At 35.6% G+C, this 24708-nt stretch overlaps 1 protein-coding gene across 1 annotated transcript in view; it reads right to left on the bottom strand.

Moving 5' to 3' along the window:
- Nucleotides 1-16504: 16504 nt before the first annotated feature.
- The window catches only part of LOC142350832 (uncharacterized), an 81827-nt gene continuing 73623 nt past the window's right edge, over nucleotides 16505-24708 (bottom strand). Inside the window, exon 11 of the mRNA XM_075402793.1 lies at nucleotides 16505-17182. Within this exon, the coding sequence (XP_075258908.1) occupies nucleotides 16964-17182 (219 nt within the window). The 3' untranslated portion in view covers nucleotides 16505-16963. The remainder of the gene's footprint in view (nucleotides 17183-24708) is intronic.

Genomic DNA, 24708 nt, shown 5'->3' with positions numbered 1-24708 from the left:
TTCTCCACTAAAAAAATAAAAAAAATTATTGAGAGCTGTAACAGGATGAAGAGTTTAATTGGGCATGTTGTCATTCATAAACAATTTGAAGAATATGCGGGGCAAATGTTCGGGAAATTTGAAGAAACTGTTATTCGGATTGATTGGCGGCAGAAATCAACTCTTTGTTCCGTGTCGGTAAATATCAATGGAATGAACACATTTTATCTGTTTTAGTATGATTGAAATTAAATTACGGTTCTGGATAATTTTAGATCCTGGACCAATACCTTTTTCAGAAAAGAATTAGAGTCCAGAATGAGTAGCGTTTCGAGTAGTTTTGGCAGATGAGTCGCGAAAATGAGAAATGGTTGCAATCACAAACCTATTTTCGTCTTATTTCTTTGTCGTTTTTCTTTTTCAATTGATTAGAACGAATACAATCAACTCAGCCGATTGTAACACCAAGAAAATGATCAATATTTAAGTCAAATAGTTTGAATCCACCCATCGATATAGTTGATCTGCAATTGTAAGGTTTATGGGAACGAGGTTTTTTCATAATTGATAACAGTTCACTCTGGTTTTTGACGACAGTGAGTATTCGACAGAACAAGCTACTCCTAAAAATTCTAATTCCTTGATACTGCAACGATCTTCATTTGCATTAAGCGAAGCGCAACGCAAATTCTAAAGTTTTCCAGTTGTCTGTTGTTTGCTGTTAGTTGGGTCTTTTTTTGATGCACGTTTCCGAGTTGTGGTTGTAGCGAACGTTATCACTTGCCAGTGCTATATGCTCTTTAAATTGTTCAATGTGTATAACTTGCAAAGATGTTCCGAACAATTATGCTCTCTTTTCAATAAATAATGGAACGGATGACATAAGGAGCAACACTTGATATGAGTTTAATTATGTGATGGACAGATCCCGAAAATGAACGTCATTTTCCAGGTGGTTGAGCGGATTGAGTGGTATCACTGCAGCAATTTTGTTATTCTAACGGAGAAATTCCAGATTGTGAATAGCGATAGCCAAGCCTTTCAGTGTCAGTTTTTTTGCAATTCGCATTCGATCAAAATAATTCCATAGTGAACTGCATCCAATTTCTCAACCCAATGTTAGACTAGTTTTATATGAGCTTGAACAGAGCCACCACTTACATTGTGGATATTGCCCAAAAAGCAAGGAATATAATTCAAACGGACTGAAGTAAAGTCCATTGCCTTTTAAAATTTGACTGGCATGTCAGTAAGGACATGGAAACCAGTTTTAAATCTATATGTGCCTTTCGATTTTCCACTAAAAAATTAAAAAAGAAATTGAGAATTGTATCAGTGTGTAGATTAAGTTGGCTGCACCTTTATTGCACATCCAATCTAGAAAGGTAGAGAAAAGTACGCGGTAAGTATGGTATCGAATCCGCTCAAACTTCGGGTAATTGTATCAAATAAACTCTCAAAATTGTTCGGCATTTCACATTTGTTCTAATTTAATGTTTTGAAAAGAGTTTGTGAGTCTAGAGGTAGCTTTACATATTGATCAAGTTTGACAGTAATGCCAAATGGGGATTTTAAATATTGATGGTAGCAGTTCTAATAATTCATATGTTCATTTTGATCAAATTTGTGAATTTTGAAATAGATTGATAAAAGTTCCTCTGCTTTTTTGTGTGTGTAGATTTAAACTATTTGTGAAACCTAGATGGGACGACGCGTGGCTTTGAAATATCAATACGAAAAACTAATGATGGAAAAATGTTTGCATTTAGATCTTCAATGGACATTGATTTGAGTTTGGTGATCCAGTGTTTATTTTGTTGTATTGTAAGAACCAAACAACCAAATACCTCCCGTCCCAGTATTTGTTTATTTCCATCTTTTACCACCACAAGATAATATGGACCTGCAACGCGATTCAAATCATTGATACAAAACGATGTTTGTATATTGCAATAGTTTGTATTAAGGCTTTAGAACAGGAGCGTAATTCTTCTGTATTTGCTTCACGGGACGCACCATATAGAAAAATAAAAACGTGTCCGTACGTAGTTGCTATTTGGTTTGCTAAACTTTCGTTTTTTATCGTACACGCAAAACCAGAATCTAACATGACGATAATTTTGAGGTTGTCATAGTTTACATTTTCATTCAAAGGTGCCACGTTTTGACTTAATATAGAGCGGTGGCTACACAATTGTCATCTGATGACTAATTGTAGTCATTTGGGGGTTACAGTCACAGTGAATCTCATTGACTTCATCTGCATTTGTCTTATTGTGTGTATTCTGAAATATTATTTATTCCCCGAGGTAGATTTCTGCTCGGTCCTTGTTGTAAGATATCTTCAAATTTTCTCAAAATGATTAAATAATACACAATTCTTACGGGACATTCCATTGCGTTGTAAAATTCCATTTATGAGCAAGCGGCCATAATTGGACACAATTTTGATATCTCGTCTGTTGACTACTCCAATTGTGTTGACTGCTAGAGAATCTGACTTGATTTTGTCCACCCTTTTCATAATTAATTGCTAGTGCGAGTGCCGTCTTTAGTTCTACTGTATCACGCAGTAGTTGTTTTTGAATTTTACCATCCAGCATCTTACCATCCAGCTACTAAAACGTCTCGAATATTAGAATCTTTACGATCTCCACAGATTGCCTGTTCTCAAGTACTTATCTGCCAGTTTTTTTAAATTTTGCAAACAAATTTTCAAGATATTCACACTTGAACTGTTTTCTCATAAAAAGCTGATAATGGTCCAAAATGATGTTTCGCTGCTTATAAATTCCTTATTCATTGCTTTTGCAATTCTTTAGCAGTTAAAAATCAACATTTCAACGCTGCAGAAGACGCGTCCGTTCTCCACTCCCAGACTGAGAAATGTCAATGGTGCTGTTTTCTGGTAGCAAATTTTCCAAGCTTTGTCTCCCCAAAATATGCCTTCTGCTTTGACTTTCAGACATTTGTTCCTCCATGCAACATTCAATTGGTCATTAACTAATTGACGTTTTTGTTAAACTTGAGATGTTGTGCACTCCCCGTCTTCCACACATACTGGTTCACTAGGCATTTGCACTTGAGTTGGTGGTGGTGGAATCAGAAGTGTGTCTATGTAAATTCCGTCTTTGGCCAAGATTGCCATCTTCACGTGTACTCTCCAAAGGCTCCATCTTTACGGTGGTTACAACTTATGTTTTTCGTACTTACTTCATTATACCAATCATCTTGAGGAAAAAAACAAACAAAGGAGACAAATTAGAAGAGAAAACAATCATCAGAACCTTTTCATAGGAATTGTGCACAAAAAACGACTCTATAGCCATTTTATAATAAGTTTCTCTGAGAGCACTTGTTTTTGTTCTCTATAAAGTTACAAATGATTAAAAGAATAAGCAAAATATCTCCCAAAAAGGGCGACCAAAATGAGAAAGCAAATAAAATTCATTTGAAATTTTTTTTTATATTCTTTAAAAATTGCAAAGTGCCAACAATTCGCTGCACACCTAATGTGTTCTCTGCACACCTAATGGAACATTTTTTGTTTGTTTATTGAGCACCAAATGAGGCCTCGTGGAAAATACTTAAAACATGAGTAAATAATAAACATTGCATCTATCAAATATTCCCCTGAGACGAATCTTTATGAGCGATTGAACATCACTACACTGGAACAGCGAAAAGCATGATAACCAGGCAGAAAACTTACAAAAAACAGACAGAATATAGCAAATTTAATACAATTTGAACAAAAGCTCAAAATAATATCAATCAAAAGATCACCATAATCACTATGGATACCAATTCAGACGAAAAAGACACCAGGCATTTTGAAAAAATTCAGACAGATGCACGAAAACTGCTTTAATAAGCGTCCAAAGCAGCGCAATAAAAATTTCGCTGAGATGGCATCTAAACGTCTGAGACTAAAACGAGCAAATGAGCACCCAAAAGTACATTTACTTGATAGCATGGTTAAGAACAGCCACGTTACCAAAACTTAAATTAAAAAACAAAAAAAGTCTTCGAAAAGGCCACGAGATAAAACAACAAACTTTGCTCGCTTAGCAAAATCTTTTCACGTCTGCTTTTCTTGCTCTCTCTCCCAAAAATGCGGTTTGATGAAACGTAGCCTGCAGATTGCCAGAAAATGGCCGCAATAGCTCCGTAGATCTGCAGTCTCAAAAAGATAATAAAAGAAACAGACCAAAAAAGAAATTTCTATATTAAACGCTTATTCTATTAATTATTGCATCTCCTATAAACAGCCTTCAAATACCCATCAATTAGATATACAGGCTCTCACTTGAAATTATCTTTTTAATTTAAAGTAAACAAACGTCTCTTTTAAAATGAGGAAGACATTTTGAGAGTGAGGTCAATCTCAATTCTATGCAACAGAAAAATGCGTATTCGAACACAACATTATTGAGTGACAAGATTGAGTAAACTCCCCTTTTGTTGTAGCTGCCGGATAAAAACAGTTAGGTATCTAGTCCCGGCGTGGCTTCAGTCTGTGTTCCCAACTGTTTTCTTAGTCGTTTTCTTAAAAAAAACAAGAAAAATAAATACAGCAGGCAGATCGAAAAAGTAGCCGCCATTGATTACGATAACACAAAAATAGCCGCCATTGAAATAGTCGCCAAAACAGCCGCAGATTGACAAAAATAGCCGCCATTGACCCCAATTCTGTTTCAATTGTGATTGAAACTGAAAAAATGAAGACTTTGGTTCAAAACATTTTTGAAATGCGAAGCATTTCGATGTGGTTTCGTAGTTAGTCGTACTCTCGTTTTTAATAAGATGATACAAGGCGGACTATCAATACAAAATGTTATTATTGCATCGTCTATAAACAACCTTCAAATACGCATCAATTAGATATACAGGCTCTCACTTGAAATTATCTTTTTAATTTAAAGTAAACAAACATCTCTTTTAAAATGAGGAAGTGTTTTTTAGAGTGAGGTCAACCTCAATTCTATGCAAGAGAAAAATGCGTATTCGAACACAACATTATTGAGTGACAAGATTGAGTAAATTCCCTTTTTGTTGTAGCTGCCGGATAAAAACAGTTAGGTATCTAGTCCCGGCCTGGCTTCAGTCTGTGTTCCCAACTGTTTTCTTAGTCGTTTTCTTAGAAAAAACAAGGAAAATAAATACAGCAGGCAGATCAAAAAAGTAGCCGCCATTGATTACGATAACACAAAAATAGTCGCCATTGAAATAGTTGCCAAAAACAGCCGCATATTGACAAAAATAGCCGCCATTGACCGAATTCCGTTTCAATTTTGATTGAAACTGAAAAAATGGAGATTTTGGTTCAAAACATTTTTGAAATGCGAAGCATTTCGATGTAGTTTCGTAGTTAGTCGTACTCCCGTTTTTAATAAAGTGATACAGGGCCGAGTGTCAATACAAAATATAGCTGGCATATTGCCCAAAAGTAACCGCAATGGCCTCGTAGATCTGCAGTCTCAAAAAGATAATAAAAGAAACAGAACAAAAAAGAAACTTTTATATTAGACGCCTATTCTATTACTTATTGCATCTTCTATAAACAGCCTTCAAATACGCATCAATTAGATATACAGGCTCTCACTTGAAATTATCTTTTTAATTTAAAGTAAACAAACGTCTCTTTTAAAATGAGGAAGAGATTTTGAGAGTGAGGTCAATCTCAATTCTATGCAGCAGAAAAATGCGTTTTCGAACACAACATTATTGAGTGCCAAGATTGAGTAAACTCCCTTTTTGTTGTAGGTGCCGGATAAAAACAGTTAGGTATCTAGTCCCGGCGTGGCTTCAGTCTGTGTTCCCAACTGTTTTCTTAGTTGTTTTCTTAGAAAAAACAAGAAAAATAAATACAGCAGGCAGATCGAAAAAGTATCCGCCTTTGATTACCATAACACAAAAATAGAGCGCCATTAAAATATTCGCCAAAAACAGCCGCAGATTGACAAAAATAGCCGCCATTGACCCCAATTCTGTTTCAATTTTGATTGAAACTGAGAAAATGAAGACTTTGGTTCAAAACATTTTTGAAATGCGAAGCATTTCAATGTAGTTTTGTAGTTAGTCGTACTCCCGTTTTTAATAAGATGATACAAGGCCAAGTAAAAATACAAAATATAGCTGGCAGATTGCCCAAAAGTAAGCGGAATGGCCTCGTAGATCTGCAGTCTCAGAAAGATAATAAAAGAAACAGACCAAAAAAGAATTTTCTATATTAAACGCTTATTCTATTACCTATTGCATCTTCCATAAAAAGCCTTCAAATACCCATCAATTAGATATACAGGCTCTCACTTGAAATTATCTTTTTAATTTAAAGTAAACAAACGTCTCTTTTAAAATGAGGAAGAGATTTTGAGAGTGAGGTCAATCTCAATTCTATGCAACAGAAAAATGCGTTTTCGAACACAACATTATTGAGTGCCAAGATTGAGTAAACTCCCTTTTTGTTGTAGCTGCCGGATAAAAACAGCTAGGTATCTAGTCCCGGCGTGGCTTCAGTCTGTGTTCCCAACTGTTTTCTTAGTCGTTTTCTTAGAAAAAACAAGAAAAATAAATACAGCAGGCAGATCGAAAAAGTAGCCGCCTTTGATTACCATAACACAAAAATAGCCGCCATTAAAATATTCGCCAAAAACAGCCGCAGATTGACAAAAATAGCCGCCATTGAACCAATTCTGTTTCAATTTTGATTGAAACTGAGAAAATGAAGACTTTGGTTCAAAACATTTTTGAAATGCGAAGCATTTCAATGTAGTTTTGTAGTTAGTCGTACTCCCGTTTTTAATAAGATGATACAAGGCCAAGTATAAATACAAAATATAGCTGGCAGATTGCCCAAAAGTAAGCGGAATGGCCTCGTAGATCTGCAGTCTCAGAAAGATAATAAAAGAAAGAGACCAAAAAAGAATCTTCTATATTAAACGCTTATTCTATTACCTATTGCATCTTCCATAAAAAGCCTTCAAATACCCATCAATTAGATATACAGGCTCTCACTTGAAATTATCTTTTTAATTTAAAGTAAACAAACGTCTCTTTTAAAATGAGGAAGAGATTTTGAGAGTGAGGTCAATCTCAATTCTATGCAGCAGAAAAATGCGTTTTCGAACACAACATTATTGAGTGCCAAGATTGAGTAAACTCCCTTTTTGTTGTAGGTGCCGGATAAAAACAGTTAGGTATCTAGTCCCGGCGTGGCTTCAGTCTGTGTTCCCAACTGTTTTCTTAGTTGTTTTCTTAGAAAAAACAAGAAAAATAAATACAGCAGGCAGATCGAAAAAGTATCCGCCTTTGATTACCATAACACAAAAATAGAGCGCCATTAAAATATTCGCCAAAAACAGCCGCAGATTGACAAAAATAGCCGCCATTGACCCCAATTCTGTTTCAATTTTGATTGAAACTGAGAAAATGAAGACTTTGGTTCAAAACATTTTTGAAATGCGAAGCATTTCAATGTAGTTTTGTAGTTAGTCGTACTCCCGTTTTTAATAAGATGATACAAGGCCAAGTATAAATACAAAATATAGCTGGCAGATTGCCCAAAAGTAAGCGGAATGGCCTCGTAGATCTGCAGTCTCAGAAAGATAATAAAAGAAACAGACCAAAAAAGAATCTTCTATATTAAACGCTTATTCTATTACCTATTGCATCTTCCATAAAAAGCCTTCAAATACCCATCAATTAGATATACAGGCTCTCACTTGAAATTATCTTTTTAATTTAAAGTAAACAAACGTCTCTTTTAAAATGAGGAAGAGATTTTGAGAGTGAGGTCAATCTCAATTCTATGCAACAGAAAAATGCGTTTTCGAACACAACATTATTGAGTGCCAAGATTGAGTAAACTCCCTTTTTGTTGTAGCTGCCGGATAAAAACAGCTAGGTATCTAGTCCCGGCGTGGCTTCAGTCTGTGTTCCCAACTGTTTTCTTAGTCGTTTTCTTAGAAAAAACAAGAAAAATAAATACAGCAGGCAGATCGAAAAAGTAGCCGCCTTTGATTACCATAACACAAAAATAGCCGCCATTAAAATATTCGCCAAAAACAGCCGCAGATTGACAAAAATAGCCGCCATTGACCCCAATTCTGTTTCAATTTTGATTGAAACTGAGAAAATGAAGACTTTGGTTCAAAACATTTTTGAAATGCGAAGCATTTCAATGTAGTTTTGTAGTTAGTCGTACTCCCGTTTTTAATAAGATGATACAGGGTCGAGTATCAATACAAAATATAGCTGGCAAATTGCCCAAAAGTAAGCGGAATGGCCTCGTAGATCTGCAGTCTCAAAAAGATAATAAAAGAAACAGACCAAAAAAGAAACTTCTATATTAAACGCTTATTCTATTACCTATTGCATCTTCCATAAAAAGCCTTCAAATACCCATCAATTAGATATACAGGCTCTCACTTGAAATTATCTTTTTAATTTAAAGTAAACAAACGTCTCTTTTAAAATGAGGAAGAGATTTTGAGAGTGAGGTCAATCTCAATTCTATGCAACAGAAAAATGCGTATTCGAACACAACATTATTGAGCGACAAGATTGAGTAAACTCCCTTTTTGTTGTAGGTGCCGGATAAAAACAGTTAGGTATCTAGTCCCGGCGTGGCTTCAGTCTGTGTTCCCAACTGTTTTCTTAGTTGTTTTCTTAGAAAAAACAAGAAAAATAAATACAGCAGGCAGATCGAAAAAGTATCCGCCTTTGATTACCATAACACAAAAATAGAGCGCCATTAAAATATTCGCCAAAAACAGCCGCAGATTAACAAAAATAGCCGCCATTGACCCCAATTCTGTTTCAATTTTGATTGAAACTGAGAAAATGAAGACTTTGGTTCAAAACATTTTTGAAATGCGAAGCATTTCGATGTAGTTTCGTAGTTAGTCGTACTCCCGTTTTTAATAAAGTGATACAGGGCCGAGTGTCAATACAAAATATAGCTGGCATATTGCCCAAAAGTAACCGCAATGGCCTCGTAGATCTGCGGTCTGAAAAAAATTAAAAAGACAGATCATAACAATTTTCTTCATTAAATGTTGACATGTTATATTCTGATTGAGAATCTGAATGACTCATTGTTGCTCCTTTTTTCATTTTTGAGAGGAAGATATGTCACGCGTGACCATACACTTGATCACACGAATGGCGCAAAAGTGAAAAATGACGTCACACACCCAATTCAGTGGGAATTGAATAAAAGAATCAGCAGTAAGAAGATTTGAAATGATTGTGACGTCATATGATCTCAAAAAAATCTTTTAATATATTAAAAGAAATTTTCGTATTACATAGGCACAATAAGTCAACGAGAAACCCATTTTAGTGAATAATAGTCGCAAAAGAGTAGAAAAGTTTTAATAGGCTAAAAAGTGTGTCTAAGATTATAGAAAACACGAACAACTGGAGTAAATCAAAACTCTTGAAGAATATCTCAGTTTTTGTAAAAGTTCTCAAGTAAAAATCTTGTAACATTGCTGGCAGCTTGCCAGAAAATAGTCTCAATAGCTTCGTAGATCTACAGTTTCAGAATTTTAGTTAAAAAAGACCAAAATAGAAATGACTTCTTTTCATTAAATGCTGAGATGTTATATTTTGGTTAAGAAACTGTATAATTTATAGTTGCGACTATTAGCTGCTGTTCAATATACTTCATTAATAGTGACACACACTAACTTGACTATATCTCTTTGATATAAGGATAAATTAATTTCAGAGTGAGGAACTCATTTATGAGCGTGAGGTAAGTCACGTGTGACAAAAAATACTTATCACGTTAAAAAACAATCCGCTCCAAAAGAGTGCAAAATGACTTCACGCATACAATTTAGGGATCCTATCTTTTTGTGCCACCAAGTACGTTATGTACCCCACCCTTAATTACAGAGCACGTGCCATTACAAAGTAAATCATTATGTAAAAACGTGACACGTGCGTCGGGGAGAGGGGGGGTTGCAACTAATATGCACACACTAAGCTCGGGGCACACGGAAAAGATCTCAATTCACTTAAAGTTTAAATGGACAAAAAGCAGATTTGAAGTGAATGTGTCGAAAGGAAAATCTTGATGACCAAATAAAATACAGCAGGACAACTCCTGGGACAATTCAAAGAATTGTAATCAATAAACAGAAAAGCAAACCTGGAATGGACTATGAATGGATAAGGAAAATCATTTAGAAAAAAATCAGAAAACAAAATCAAACAACAGTAAAAATCAGTCAAAATGCCCCATGTGAACAAAAAACCACTAGCAAGAAAGCTAATAATTTATCGGACGCCAAATTCTCGCTCTATTTTGAAAATGATTAAAATGATTTCAAACCGCAAAACCATTTGCTTTTTCTCTCCATTTCCTGTTTCGAAGTGACCAAAATCATTACTTCAGTTTAACGTCAAAAGTCATAAAAATGTGTCAACAGATCAAAAATGGACAGCGCCCCAATACCAATCAAATTCTTTGATTTCTAAAACATAGTCCGAAGAGTTCAAAAACGACCCAAAGCAGAAAAGTGACTATCTTCACTGTCCTAATGCTAAGAATTTTGAAACAACAGGAGAAATATCAAGCAAAATTTACCTGGCACAAACTGACACACAACATAAAAAAGTTTGACTTCTTTTGAGACTCCAAAAAACTATTGGTAAAGAGCCTGTTAACAGGTAGTTTGCAACTTCCTAAATGGGCTCTTAAAAGAGAAAATCGAGGATAAGGAAAGATGACGGAACAATTCGAAAACTATTATCATCTAAAAAAGTCTCTACAAACTCTAAATTAATTTCTGAACCATCAATTTCCGAAAATGTTAAAAACCTTCTCTCGTACATCGGACACCTGCCCAATAATTGACGAAGAAGTGCTCAACAACAATTGTATAATAAAAGACAAAATACCTGGATAAATAAGAAAACTGTTTAATTTATTTATGGGAAAGAGGCCGCTTTTAAGTTTCACGATATCCCGAAAAACAATTCAGTAAATTTAATAGCTTCTTCTGTTAGATCAGTCACTCATCCAAAATGCAGGAGAGAAATATCAAGCGACTATTGGAAACTGCAAGGATCAAAATCCTTAAAATAAACTGTTGAACTGATTTTAGTGCAAAAGTATTATGTCTACACTTGAAGTGTCAACTCAGAGTCGCAACACCTGTAGAAAAACTATATTCTAAGAATTGACCTCGAAAAACTACAGCGAGAAACGTAAGATCAGAAGAAATAGGCAAAACTGTAAAACATTCGAAAGTTGTCTAAAACTTGCTCTAATTTAACCAAATGCTTCAACAAAAACACTCTATACTAAATATTAATCGAAATGAGAGTCCATTAGAAGTGCTAGAACAAATGATTTTAAATCGCAATTCCGCAAATACTATCAAAAATAGAATCAGAAATCAAAAAAATTTGAGACGCTCAAAAATAAGGCAAAACGGTAAATATTTGAATTAGATATCAAAAACTGTTCCCAAGCACACTATAACTAGTTTATTTTATTTTGAGAAACATTTTGATAGAAAAAATTGAAGTTAAAACTAATAAACTGCTTTGAAAAATCTGCATGTGATAAAAAAAAATTCACACTCAGCGAAAATTTTTTCACACCTATTTTTCCCGCTCTGTCAAATATAAGTTTGAATAGAAAGCCAATCTCTATCTGAATTCTGCTCTCTGATTCGTAAAAACGTGACACGTGCGTCGGGGAGAGGGGGGTTGCAACTAATATGCACCCACTAAGCTCGGGGCACACGGAAAAGATCTCAATTCACTTAAAGTTTAAATGGACAAAAAGCAGATTTGAAGTGAATGTGTCGAAAGGAAAATCTTGATGACCAAATAAAATACAGCAGGACAACTCCTGGGACAATTCAAAGAATTGTAATCAATAAACAAAAAAGCAAACCTGGAATGGACTATGAATGGATAAGGAAAATCATTTAGAAAAAAATCAGAAAACAAAATCAAAAAACAGTAAAAATCAGTCAAAATGCCCCATGTGAACAAAAAACCACTAGCAAGAAAGCTAATAATTTATCGGACGCCAAATTCTCGCTCTATTTTGAAAATGATTAAAATGATTTCAAACCGCAAAACCATTTGCTTTTTCTCTCCACTTCCTGTTTCGAAGTGACCAAAATCATTACTTCAGTTTAACGTCAAAAGTCATGAAAATGTGTCAAGAGATCAAAAATGGACAGCGCCCCAATACCAATCAAATTCTTTGATTTCTAAAACATAGTCCGAAGAGTTCAAAAACGACCCAAAGCAGAAAAGTGACTATCTTCATTGTCCTAATGCTAAGAATTTTGAAACAACATGAGAAATATCAAGCAAAATTTACCTGGCACAAACTGACACACAACATAATAAAGTTTGACTTCTTTTGAGACTCCAAAAAACTATTGGTAAAAACCCTGTTAACAGGTAGTTTGCAAAGAATAACAATTAACAGACAACTTCCTAAATGGGCTCCTGAAAGAGAAAATCGAGGAAAAGGAAAGATTACGGAACAATTCGAAAATTATTATTATCTAAAAAAGTCTCTACAAACTCTAAATCAATTTCTGAACCATCAGTTTGCGAAAGTGTTAAAAACTTTCTCTCGTACATCGGACATCCGCCCAATAATTGACGAAGAAGTGCTCAACAACAATTGAATAATAAAGGACAAAATACCTGGATAAATAAGAAAACTGTTTAATTTATTTATGAGAAAGGTGCCCCTTTTAAGTTTCACGATATTCCGAAAAACAATTCAGTAAATTTAATAGCTTCTTCTGTTAGATCAGTCACTCATCCAAAACGCAGGAAAGAAATATCAAGCGACTATTGGAAACTGCAAGGATCAAAATCCTTAAAATAAACTGTTGAACTGATTTTAGTGCAAAAGTGTTATGTCAAGACTTGAAGTGTCAACTCAGAGTCGCAACACCTATAGAAAAACTATATTCTAAGAATTGACCTAGAAAAACTACAGCGAGCAACGTAAGATCAGAAGAAATAGGCAAAACTATAAAACATTCAAAAGTCGTCTAAAACTTGCTCTAATTTAACCAAATTTCTTCAACAAAAACACTGAATACTAATTATCAAAATGAGAGACCATTAGAACTGCTAGAACAAATGATTTCAACCACGCAATTCCGCAAATGCTATGAAAAATAGAATCAGAAATCAAAAAAAGTTGAGACGCTCAAAAATCAGGCAAAACGGTAAATATTTGAATTAGATATCAAAAATTGTTCCCAAGCACACTATAACTAGTTTATTTTATTTTGAGAAACATTTTGATAGAAAAAATTGAAGTTAAAACTAATAAACTGCTTTGAAAAATCTGCATGTGATAAAAAAAAATTCACACTCAGCGAAAATTTTTTCACACCTATTTTTCCCGCTCTGTCAAATATAAGTTTGAACAGAAAGCCAATCTCTATCTGAATTCTGCTCTTTGATTCGTGCAGCCGTTTGATTAAAACATTTAAATTTCGCAAGAAGCATCACTTTTACATCCTGTTTATTTACACTCCACCTTATCCATCTAAAAACGATTACATTTATATTTTAGCGATCATGGCATGAAAGATAACAGTCATCCTTCTGTCTAAACAAAACTGTTAAAAAAGATTAGAAAGATTCGAGAAATAAAATACTTTGCGAAAACGGTGAAAACATTAATATATAAAAAATATACAAAAATTGTAATTCAAAAACTAATTTTCATTAATTTTCAAAGATTAAACGTCAAAATACAAATCACTTTTTCATAGCACAAAATTAAGCCACTGACTGTGCACTGAAAAAATTTTCTACGAATTAAAAACAGAAACATTTGGTCAAAAATCGCAAGAAATGGTATACAATAATGTATACAGAAAATTGTATACAAAATATGTAAACAATTTAAAAAAAAAGAAGACCTCACGTTCAAAAGAGTCATTCAATGCAAGAATCACCCAACAAACATTGCCATAAGCTTTAATTTTTTTAAAAAATACATTACTTTTTTTTAAATTACATTTTTTAAAATTACATTACTCTTACAGATCCAAAAATGAAGAAATTAACTATGTGAGAAATTCGCTCATTTCGCCCCTGAAAAGCTCTTTTAGAATCTACAGATTTTTTTGGTATCAATTTCATAAAGTTACGTTTTGATGCAGCATCAATTAAGTAATATTTATACAAAAAACAATGTACAAGTAAAAAAAATGAGCCAAATGGACAAAAAACGGCCAAGAACGGTTACTACCCATATGCGCCGTTCTCTCAAAGACATTTTTCAGAGTCAAAAAGTCAATCACTGAATGCAGCGCATGATCAAAAAACTTCTTGCGCTTAGAAAAAATCTTGACAGCTTTCCTCGCGTTCTCTTTTAGGTCAAAAGGCCATGAACAAAACTACTTCTTGCAGAATCAAAACAAAAACAAGCTGGAAGAATTCCGGAAACGATTCGAAGACGTATTTGCCAAAAAGCAGCACGACGAATAAGTGGCTTCTGATAACAGTCAGCTTCAAAGAACAGAAAAGACTATCTTAATTGAAATGAAAAAAAATTATCAATGAAGCAATTTTAACCAAAACTAATAAGAAACCTCAAACATAACCGACTAAAGTGGGAGCGAATTGATCTCAAACGACCGGTGCGCGGTTGTTTTTGTCAATAGCTAGCTGCAGCTTAGTGAAGCTAACTTTAGCTTAAATGAAGGGGTGTGAGGTGAGCGCAGCCGAGTGGTGGAGCAGGGGGTGGTTGTGGGAAAGGGGGAAGGTGGTGATCAACCTCTAAGCGCCGCCCTTCACACCATAAGCATAAGTCTCCGAAACAGTTTCTGTTAATCACATACGTTGAGAATAGTGACCTGAAAGGCTCAAAAAGAACTAAATACCCAATAGGGGGTCAACAGTGGGTGGAGGTCAACAGTGGGGGTGTATTCAACCTCTAAGAACCATCCTTCACACCATAAGTATGTCTCCAAAACAGTTTGAGCTTAAACCGAGCAGAAAGGCTCTAAGAGCACTTGATGACCGCTGGGCGCTACCTGTTTATCCCGTTTTTAGGACGAAAAGTCAAATTGGTCAGACGAAAAATCGGTCAAGAGAAAAATCGCATAAAAAAGGCCAACAGGACAAATATATAGACTAAAAACATCGTTTGAGTGCAAATAATTACATTTTCAATTTGCAGAGTACATATAAAAAAAACAAACTTTCAAGCAACTGAGACAATCTCAGTGCTCGCAAAAATTTGGACAAGCCAAAATTAGCACAAAAACATCTCCAATTGCGAATTAAAGCTAAATAATATGAGAAATTAAAAGATTTGTCAAAATTCAAGGAAAAAATGCTTGGTTACAAACAACCTGTATTTAATTTGCAATAGAACCGCCGAGGAGCACAAAGCTAAAAGTAACAAGTAAAGCAATAAAATACAATAATGGACCAAAAATCTCTGAAATAGCCTTAAAACCGGACAATTAGTTGAAAAACATTTAAATTAGCGTAAAACTCCTTTTTAATTACTTAAAAAAGCTACCAAAACCACCTGAAACTTATAATTTTAGTCTAAAAAACTTTAGCGAAAAAACTAGCACTTTTAGCGAAAATTTTTCATCCCAACATTTCTTGCGCTGTTTCAAAAGAAGGCATGAACAAAAGAACCATTCTTTTCTACGCTCTTATTGTTCACTGAAACAACTTTTTCAAACTCTTTAAATAGACCGACAGATAACCAATACACCTCTTCGAGTAGTAAAAACCAACAGAAGGCGTCAACATAATAGCGTCAACTATTGCTTTGCGGATTTTTTTTTTAAAAAAATGAATTTTCTGCTCTTCAATTCCGTTTCATCGTTTGACCTTAAAACTTATTTTTCACGTGGGGTATTGCCTTTTACATGCTGTTTTCAATTCATTCTAAAAAACTGCATAAATAGGACGGAACACTCTTTTTCAAGTTTTTCAACTCGTTTTTCAAGAACTTGAGTCAGAAAAATAAAAGCGCCACAAAACAATTCAAATTCTTCGAATTGCAAAGAAAAATAGGACCGTTGTATCCTGCTGAGAAAATGCGGGCGACTATTACAAAAACTCAAAGCATTACTCTTCGAGTCGTAAACCAGGAACACTGCAGGAAGCAAGGAAAACTTTTTGCACAAATTAAGGTTCCTTTCTAGCTCAACTCAAGAAGGGCAAAAAGAGAATGTAGAGAAAAGAATACATTATGATTATTATTAATGTTTAAGTTACATCATAATCACATTTGGGATTATCATTATCATTATTACTGAATGAGATGAAGAGCAAAGATAATGATTCTGTGCTCACTAGAGATACTAACTCTACTAACTTTACTACTACTAATAGGACTGCGTCTGCTGCTGAATGAGAGAGAGACAGAATAGAAGTTAACTGGCATCTGTTCCCTTTGTGCCAGATGCATTACCACAATGCTTTACTATGAAAAGCTACCTGCTATATAACTAGGGGCATATAATATAATTTATACTGAGGGTGGAGAGGGGGGTGTGGGGGGTAGTTGAGGCACAAACGGAAAAGATGCAAAAAGAGAAGGAAACTACACCAGCGTAGCATTAATCTTCACTTTTGAGAACTAATTAAATTAAATAATTGATCAATAATAGAAACAACTGTAGTAGCAATCGCTGTACAAAATAGTCATTTAATTAAAAAGTTGTCATCAAATTCATCATTTACGCGTTTAGCAATTTAAGTCATAAAATTAATCACTTGAGTCAGTTTAAAATTATCATACAACATTAAAATGAATGGGTCGAGATGGAAGCGAGCTGTTTTTCAGTTTCATCAGTTATCGTTTTATAGTTAGGAGCATGTTTGTTAGTGCGTAGATTAGCAGTTTACGGGTACACAGACATATGCATTCTGTCATCGACTGTTTTCTTTTCTTGTCCTTCGCTGAATTGTTTGTGTTGCTTGTTATTCAACCCTGACGTCATTCTTGATAAAAGTGTGAACTACTTGGTCCAGTAGACTCCGGCTGCTGTACTCCACTGCCATCTAAATCCCCCCTCACACCTCCCCCTCCCCTTCCGTCTGTTGCCCCCTCCCCGTGTTCTCTTCTGGCACTTGTTCCAAAGCTGCCACTATTAGCCTGTGTCTCCTGTTGTGTATTGACTGAGTTGGTCTGTTGGTACAGATTGGATGTGTTCATCTGTTCAAAAACAGCACTCAATTAATCTTCGAGAAATAAAACACAACGGTCAGATTGCCGCAGTAGCAGCAAAATTTACTGGTGTGCCGTTAAAGATAGATACAGAAGAAGATGTTAGTTCCTCAAGTTCTTTAAAATTCCTTACATCTCCCCGCGTATCTCCCTCCCCGGGCGAAAAGCCACTTTGGAAACAGCCGGCAAATTGCCGGACAATAGCGGCCGTTGACGCGCTTGATGCACATTGGGATTGAAACAGAAAAAAAAGGAGAGATAGAAATTGACCAATTATTTCTGATGCTTAATGTCAGCTAGCAATCGCTCTGATGACCTAACGCACTATGACTTAATGACCGGTCTTTATCGTTTATCCCGTTTCTTTTGATTCTGCTCTTTTGACTTTAGCCGCATTCACATAGCGTAATTCAATGAGTTAAAGAATTTAAAGTCCGTTCAGTTGAAATAGCGAGTGAGGTGAGTCAGGAGTCAAGCGTGAAAATCCTGACTTATTTAAAACGGCATGAAATGAAGAGCGAGTTAAGTTGGAGGCGGTAAGGGGTCAAGAACCGCGCTTCACACAATGAATTGATGTCTCTTTAAAGGGTCTTGATGAACCGCTTACTTAGAGACTGGCGAGCTTTAAGGGAGCTTACTGACCTCCGCGATTACTTGTTTATTCCGTTTCTGATGTCTTTTAGTCAAATGGCCAGAAGACAAAAACGATAAGAAAAGAAGTTGATAGTACAAAAAATTATATTCAGATCCAATAAGAACGTCCATCAAACTACCCGACTTCAGATAGCAAACACTAAATTGTATAAAAACCAATTAGGGAAAAGGTTAAAAGACCGACGAACTAAAAGAATAGGGAACACGCAAAAAAAAACTGTTTAATCATTAACAGCTATAACACTATCAGTAATTAGAAAGCATGTTTACAGCAAACAACCGACTAACGTCACGCGAATTGCTCTCAAACGACTGGCCAGCAGTTGGCTTCGGTAGTAGCCAGTTGGTTCTTAGGGATGCTATCAGTTAGGGGGTGAGCGGTGTGTGTGTGTGTGTGTGTGTGTGCGTGTGTCTGTCTGTGGAAGGGGGCTCAAACGATGTGGGGTGGGGGTTAAGAAGGCTAAATGAAAGGGGGGTTCAACTCGACAGGAGTGTTGACAATGGGAGAATTGAGGGAGGAGGAGGGTAATGAGGGAGCTGATGGCGGGGTGACCGAGGGGGTAAACTAAGAACCGCCCTTCACACATGAAATTTTTCCTCAGAAGTTTTGGTTAATCGCATTCTTAGAGTATAGTAAGGCTTAGGGCTCAAGAGAACTAAATGCCCACCGAGCACTACCTGTTTATTGAGTTTTTGAGGATGAACAGTCAAATGGGTCAGATGAAAAATCAGTCAAGCAAAAAATCACATAAAAAGACCACAGGACTGATAGAATTGCTATAAAATTCGTTTGAGAGCAATTAAAAGCAGCCTTACTGCACATATCAGTTCCGTAGACCTTAGACTAATTCAAATTAAACCTAAATTTTAAAGTTCAAAAGTCATTTTATTGAGTGAGGTAAGACACGTATGATCAAAATCTACACATAGCCCGCAGATTGCTAGAAAAAATCCGCCGTTGACGCGCTAGATGCACATCGGGATTGAAACAGAGAAAGAAAAAAGAATAGATGGACGTTGACAAAATTTTTTCCTAAGTTTCAAAAATTGTTTTAATGCAGAGTACTTCAATGCGTGAAGTAATTTAGAATCCATTCAGTTGAAAGAGTGAGTGAATTAAGTCAGAATTCAAACAGTGAAAATCGTGACTTATGTGAAACGAAAAACGTGATAAAAATTAAAAAGAAAGCACCTAAATAATAGCCGTTTGAGAGGCTGACGGCGGCTATTAATCACGCAAATGGGTTAAAAACTTTTGCTAGAGAGACTGAGAAATGACGTCACGCTCGCAAATGCCGTTAGTGAGAATAAGAAGTCATTCAGAAAATTTGACTTTTTCAGCTCTACTGTGAACGAAATGTAAAACGAAAAAGGGCGTCAGATGGCAAAACAAAAAAACCAAGATCAGCAAAATATAGCTCCGCTCCACTTACAACTTCGCAGCTATAAAACCATTGGCCATAACTTGGAACAGTTGAATAGATTCAATTTTGCCTATTTAAGCAGTCAATAAGACGTCATAACTGGAAAAGTGTACCAAGATAACAGAAAGAACAAATAAACAAACCTCAAAAAATCATTCGAGAGCATAGAAAAAGAGCTGTCACTCCACTCAGTTAAAAACAAACACCAGTCTCATTAGCAAACTAATGAGACCTGGCTCTATTATTGGGAAAAAATCATTATCACTGAAAATACGTCATTATCAGGTAATTATCATTAAAAAATCAGCGAATATTTTGTTTGAAATAAGAAAAGTCAAGGTCATTATGGCTGTCATAATGAATCCTGTCATTAAGTGGCAGCAACAAAAGCAACAAAAAATTGGAGGAAATTACCAATATTTTTGAAAACAAAAAGAGTCAACGTAGTTACAAAAACTAAATATGAAAGGAACCATTAAAAAATTGAAATATGTCTAAACAAAGAACCAAGAGATTTCATAATTGCGAAAAAACCAAACAAAACAAACAACGATCGAAATCTAAAATTAGCAGTCAGGTCGCCAGAAAAAAGCTGCGATAACTTCGCTGATATAGTGTCAAACAAAAATAATTATTAAGAAACTAAAGAAATTTTATTTTTTACTAATCGCTAAGACAATCGCTAATCGGCAAGCTTTTATTTTGAGTACGAAACTGTACAATTAATTGATAGTTCTATTAGCTGCCCTCAGGAGCCTTCACTTAGAGTGATATATACTCAGGTGAAATCTCCATCAATTAAAGTTAGCAAAAGTCATTTTTAAAATTCTTGAGTTAATTTTGAGAGTGACATAAGTAAAGTATGACCAAATATTTTATCATGCGAACAAAAACTCGCGTCACTAGGAGTGAAATAGATATCACGCACAAAACTCGGTGGGAACGGCATGAACGAATGAACAAAAAAGCAGATTTGAAGTGAACGTGATGTCAAAATGTTGCATTGACTAAACAGACAACTAATCGTGGAATTGACTAGGAATTTGTTCGTAAAAGACTTTTAAAAAAATCCGACCTAAGAATTACAGAAAATTAGGTTGTTGTTGTAGCTGTCACACAGTTACATTTCGCGTGTAATATTGGCGGGACATCGGCGCTTATTACCGTTCTTAACTGGTTCCTTAGTTGCATTTGTATAAAAATAAAAATAGATATAAAAGTACTGTGACTGCCTATCCACAACGTCCTCGTGGCGCGGCCCGATTCTCAAGTATGGACGGCTGGTTCTCAAGTCAAGACGCCTGTACGCGGCAGAACTACGAGCGGTCAACCACTCCCAGGATCATTAGACTCCGTACAGATTCTGAAAAACCAGTTTTTGCGGCGGGATCAGGCAAGCCCCATTTCTATGGTCCCTAGTAGAGAAAATAGCAATAAGAGACCTCAAATTGACACAAGTGGAGAAAAATCACAAATGAGAAAATAACCTTGTCACACTCTACTTTACAATTAGAGAAAACGAAATTCACACCACAAAACCACTCGTGTTTTCACTCAGCTTGCTGTTTCGACGTAAATAAATCACTAATTCAATTTGGGAATGACAGGAAATCCAACAAAAAATTCGCAGAGAAAACATAAATGAAGAAAACCACAAAATAATTTTCTAAAAAAAGATTCGTTCATAAGATTATCAAAAAATTTAAATTAAAGTTGAGTTTTAAAGTGCAAAAGTAATTTTATTGAGTGAGATTAGTCAGGCCTGATCAAATTCTAAGCGCGCAAAGAAATGAGAATATTTGACTTTTACAGCGTTGCTGTATGTGTGAACAAAACAAGAATAAAAACACCGCAATAAATCTACACTCAGCTTACATCTTCGCAGCCATAACATAGCCTGCAGATTGCAGTCGAATTCCATGGAATTGAAACAACTAAAGAAAACATAACCGACTAACGTCGGGCGAATTGCTCTCAAACGACCGGCGGGCGGTTGTCAGCACCTAGCCACTGTTTAGTGAGGTTAGCTTTCGCTTGATTGAAGAGGCGTGAGGCTAGGGTAATAGACGATATTATCACGCCATATAACAGCCGCTGAAGTCAACAAAAGAGTTAAGGAGAGAGAGAGAGAGAGTGCGAGGTAAAACGTGAGCGAGAAAGAGAAGGAAAGAAACGCCAACCAACACACACACAGAGAGAAAGAGAGAGAGCTAGAAATTTTTACCATGAAGCCTCCAGGATTCTAGCCTCGTTAGTAACTAAATCATATAAAAAACTGAAAGTGCAAAATTCAGAAGAAAACTTTCCACATTTCGCAGTGACGAAAATGTTCAAAGAACATTTTTTGCCTCTGGATTTTTGTCATGTAACCCATCTGCAAGACTTAAAAAGCTTCGTTGGCCAGTATTAATCGTTAAACTCAAAAAAGGACTCAAAAACTGCAAATAAAATGACAAAAATTTCAAAAAAAAATTGAAAAAATCAAAAGTTTTATTAAAAAATCGATAAAATTTGTGATATTAAAAAGTTCAAAACTATTCTATCGCAATAAAAATTGTTCAGTAACCTATTATCAAAGCCTATACGAGGTTTCTTGGGGCTGGAAGAACTTATATAATGACAAATTTTGAAAAATTTGAAAAAAAAATTCAAGTTTTATCCAACAATTGCTAAAAATCGTGATGTTCAAATGTTCAAAAACATTCTATTACCACTAGAAACTATGCAGCAACGTATTATCAAACCCTTCAGGAGGTTGTCTGAACCTTGAGGCTGAAAAATCTTGAATAATGAAAATATATGTCAAAAAATTTTAAAAATATAGCAATTTTTGTCAAAAAATGCTAAAATTCGTGTTGTTTAAATCTTGAAAACGATTCCATTACTTCTAGAAACTACATAGTAACCTATTATTAAACCCTCGAGGAAGTTCCTTGGCTCTTGGGGCTGGATAAACCTAAAAAACGACAAAAACTCTCAAAAACATTGAAAAAATTTGCAAAATTTAACCAAAAAAATGCAAAAAATTCGCAGTGTTGAGATGTTGAACCCATTCTATTACCACTAGAAACTATTCAATAACCTATTATCAAATCCTAGAGTGGATTCCTTGACACCTAGGGCTGCTAGGGCTGAAAAAACTTAAAAAACTGACAAAATTTTTCAAAAATCTTGAAAAAAAATTGTGAAAATTAGTATAAATTTGCGTTTTTGGCTAGCGGTTGTTCGTCAGTAGCTAGCCACGGGTGGGGGGAGGGTGCACGGGGGTGCCGATGGGGATGGCGACAGTCGGGTGGGGGGTGGGGGGGGCAACGGCGGTGGGGGGCAATAGTGGGGGGGTGGGGGGGGTCTTCAACCTCTAAGAACCGCTGTTCACACCATAAGTATAAGACTCCAAAACTGTTTGAGCTGAAACAGAGCTAAAAGGCTCTAAGAGCACTTAATGCCCGCTGGGCGCTACCTGTTTATCCCGTTTTTGAGGACCAAAAGTCAAAAGCGTCAGACGAAAAATTGGTCAAGCGAAAAATCGCATAAAAAAAAAGACCGACAGGACTAATATAATTGCTACAAACTTCGTTTGAGAGCAATTAATAAGATAGACAGATTGACCACCGGCCCTTTAATATACCACTAGACTTTTTGGGTTAGATTCGGACTTGAAAAAATTCGCAAAATAGTATAAATTTGTGTGTTTTTAGCGAGCGGTTTTTCGTCAGTAGCTAGCCACGGGGGTACATCGGGGGCTGATGGGGGGTGGGCAACAATGGAGTTGGGGGAAATAGTGGGGTGGTCAACAGTGGGGTGTCTTCAACCTCTAAGAACCGCCCTTCACACCATAAGTATGTCTCTTTGAGCTAAAACAGAGCTGAAAGACTCCAGGAGCACTTAATGCCCGCTGGGCGCTACCTGTTTATTTCGTTTTTGAGGACGAAAAGTCAAAAGCGTCAGACAAAAAATTAGTCAAGCAAAAAATTGCATTAAAAAGACCGACAGAACAAATATAATTGCTACAAACTTCGTTTGAGAGCAATTAACAAATGACGTCACGCACACAAATTTTAACTGCAACGCAGCAGAAGTCACTGAAAGCACAAAGCAGTAAAGGTCACTAAAATTCCACAAAGTCAGGTCACAAGAATCATTGATGGAGACGACGATTTAAAAAATCCACGATGTCTCCCCAATAACACCCACTATCGCTTTGCAGCTATAAAAACTGAAAATTAAATTCAACCAAATCGGAAGCACAAAATACTTTCAAGCACAAAACTTTATAGAAGCTAAACATATACTGAAAAAGAACACAAAAAGCTGCTAAGAAGGCGACCAAAAAGACAAAATGGCATAAATAGTGCGAGATTAAATATAAAAGCGTAACTTTTGCTCCAGATGGTAAAAAACACACTATTATAAGTTAAGATAACTGAGACTGACATCTTTGACTGAAAAGTTGGAGATAAAAGTGGTTCAAAAAATTCGCACGTGAAAAATTTTAACTGAGCGATAACTTTTTCCACATCTACGTTTCTTGCCCTTTCTCGAGAGCGACGTGAACAAAAAACCACTTTCCCTTCTACGTGCTTTTTGACCTAAACACTGTTTTTAGGTATTTCACTTTCTGTTCCATGCAATTGAAACAACTAAAGAAACAAGATTGACCACAAGTCCTTTAATAGATCACTAGACTTTTTGGGTTGGATTCGGACTCTCCTTCTTATGAGACACATACGCTCTATAAGGAAAAAGACAGAGTTTTTTTCAAAATTCATATTCAAAATCAAAAACCCAAAAGACTTTAATACTCAAGAATTAGAGCAGATACGTTTGGCACTACTTAGATGCACACTGTTGATCTTTAACTAGTAAATGTTCATATAATTTACAGTTCATTAAGTGAGCTCAAAAGTTATTTTTTGAGTGAGGTAAGTCATGCAACTGATCTAGAAGCTGAACAAATGTCACGCACACAAATTGTAACTGCAAAGCAGAAGTCGAAAAAGTCAATGGCCGCAAGAATCATCAATGGAGACGACGAACTGAAGAACATAGCAGGACAAGTGCTGACTTACAATTCAAAAAAAATTTCATTGACTACACAAAAAACTAGACCTTGAATGCGCTATAACTTGATCGAGAAAACCATTAAGAAAAAAATTCCCTGCAAAAAATCGAAAAAACATTAAAAATCAAAGCGAAAATGCCGCCTATGAACAAGAAACCCAATAGCGAGAAAGCGAAATTTTCTTCAAACACCGTTTTCTCACGCAACTTTAAAATCAGATTGAGAAAATTTTACGCCTCAAAACTACTCGCTTTTTCGCTCCACTTCCTGTTTCGGCGTGACCAAAATCAGTACTCCAACTTGACTTCAAAAATCATGAAAATGTGTGAACAGATCTCTTAGAAAAGACAGCGCCCCAATATAATTCGAAATGT

The sequence above is a fragment of the Convolutriloba macropyga genome, chromosome 12, assembly GCF_964194025.1.
Source record: "Convolutriloba macropyga chromosome 12, txConMacr16.3, whole genome shotgun sequence".
Classification (NCBI taxonomy): Eukaryota; Metazoa; Xenacoelomorpha; order Acoela; family Convolutidae; genus Convolutriloba; species Convolutriloba macropyga.
Note: the sequence above shows the minus strand (reverse complement) of the source record. Positions and strands in the feature narration are given on the sequence as shown.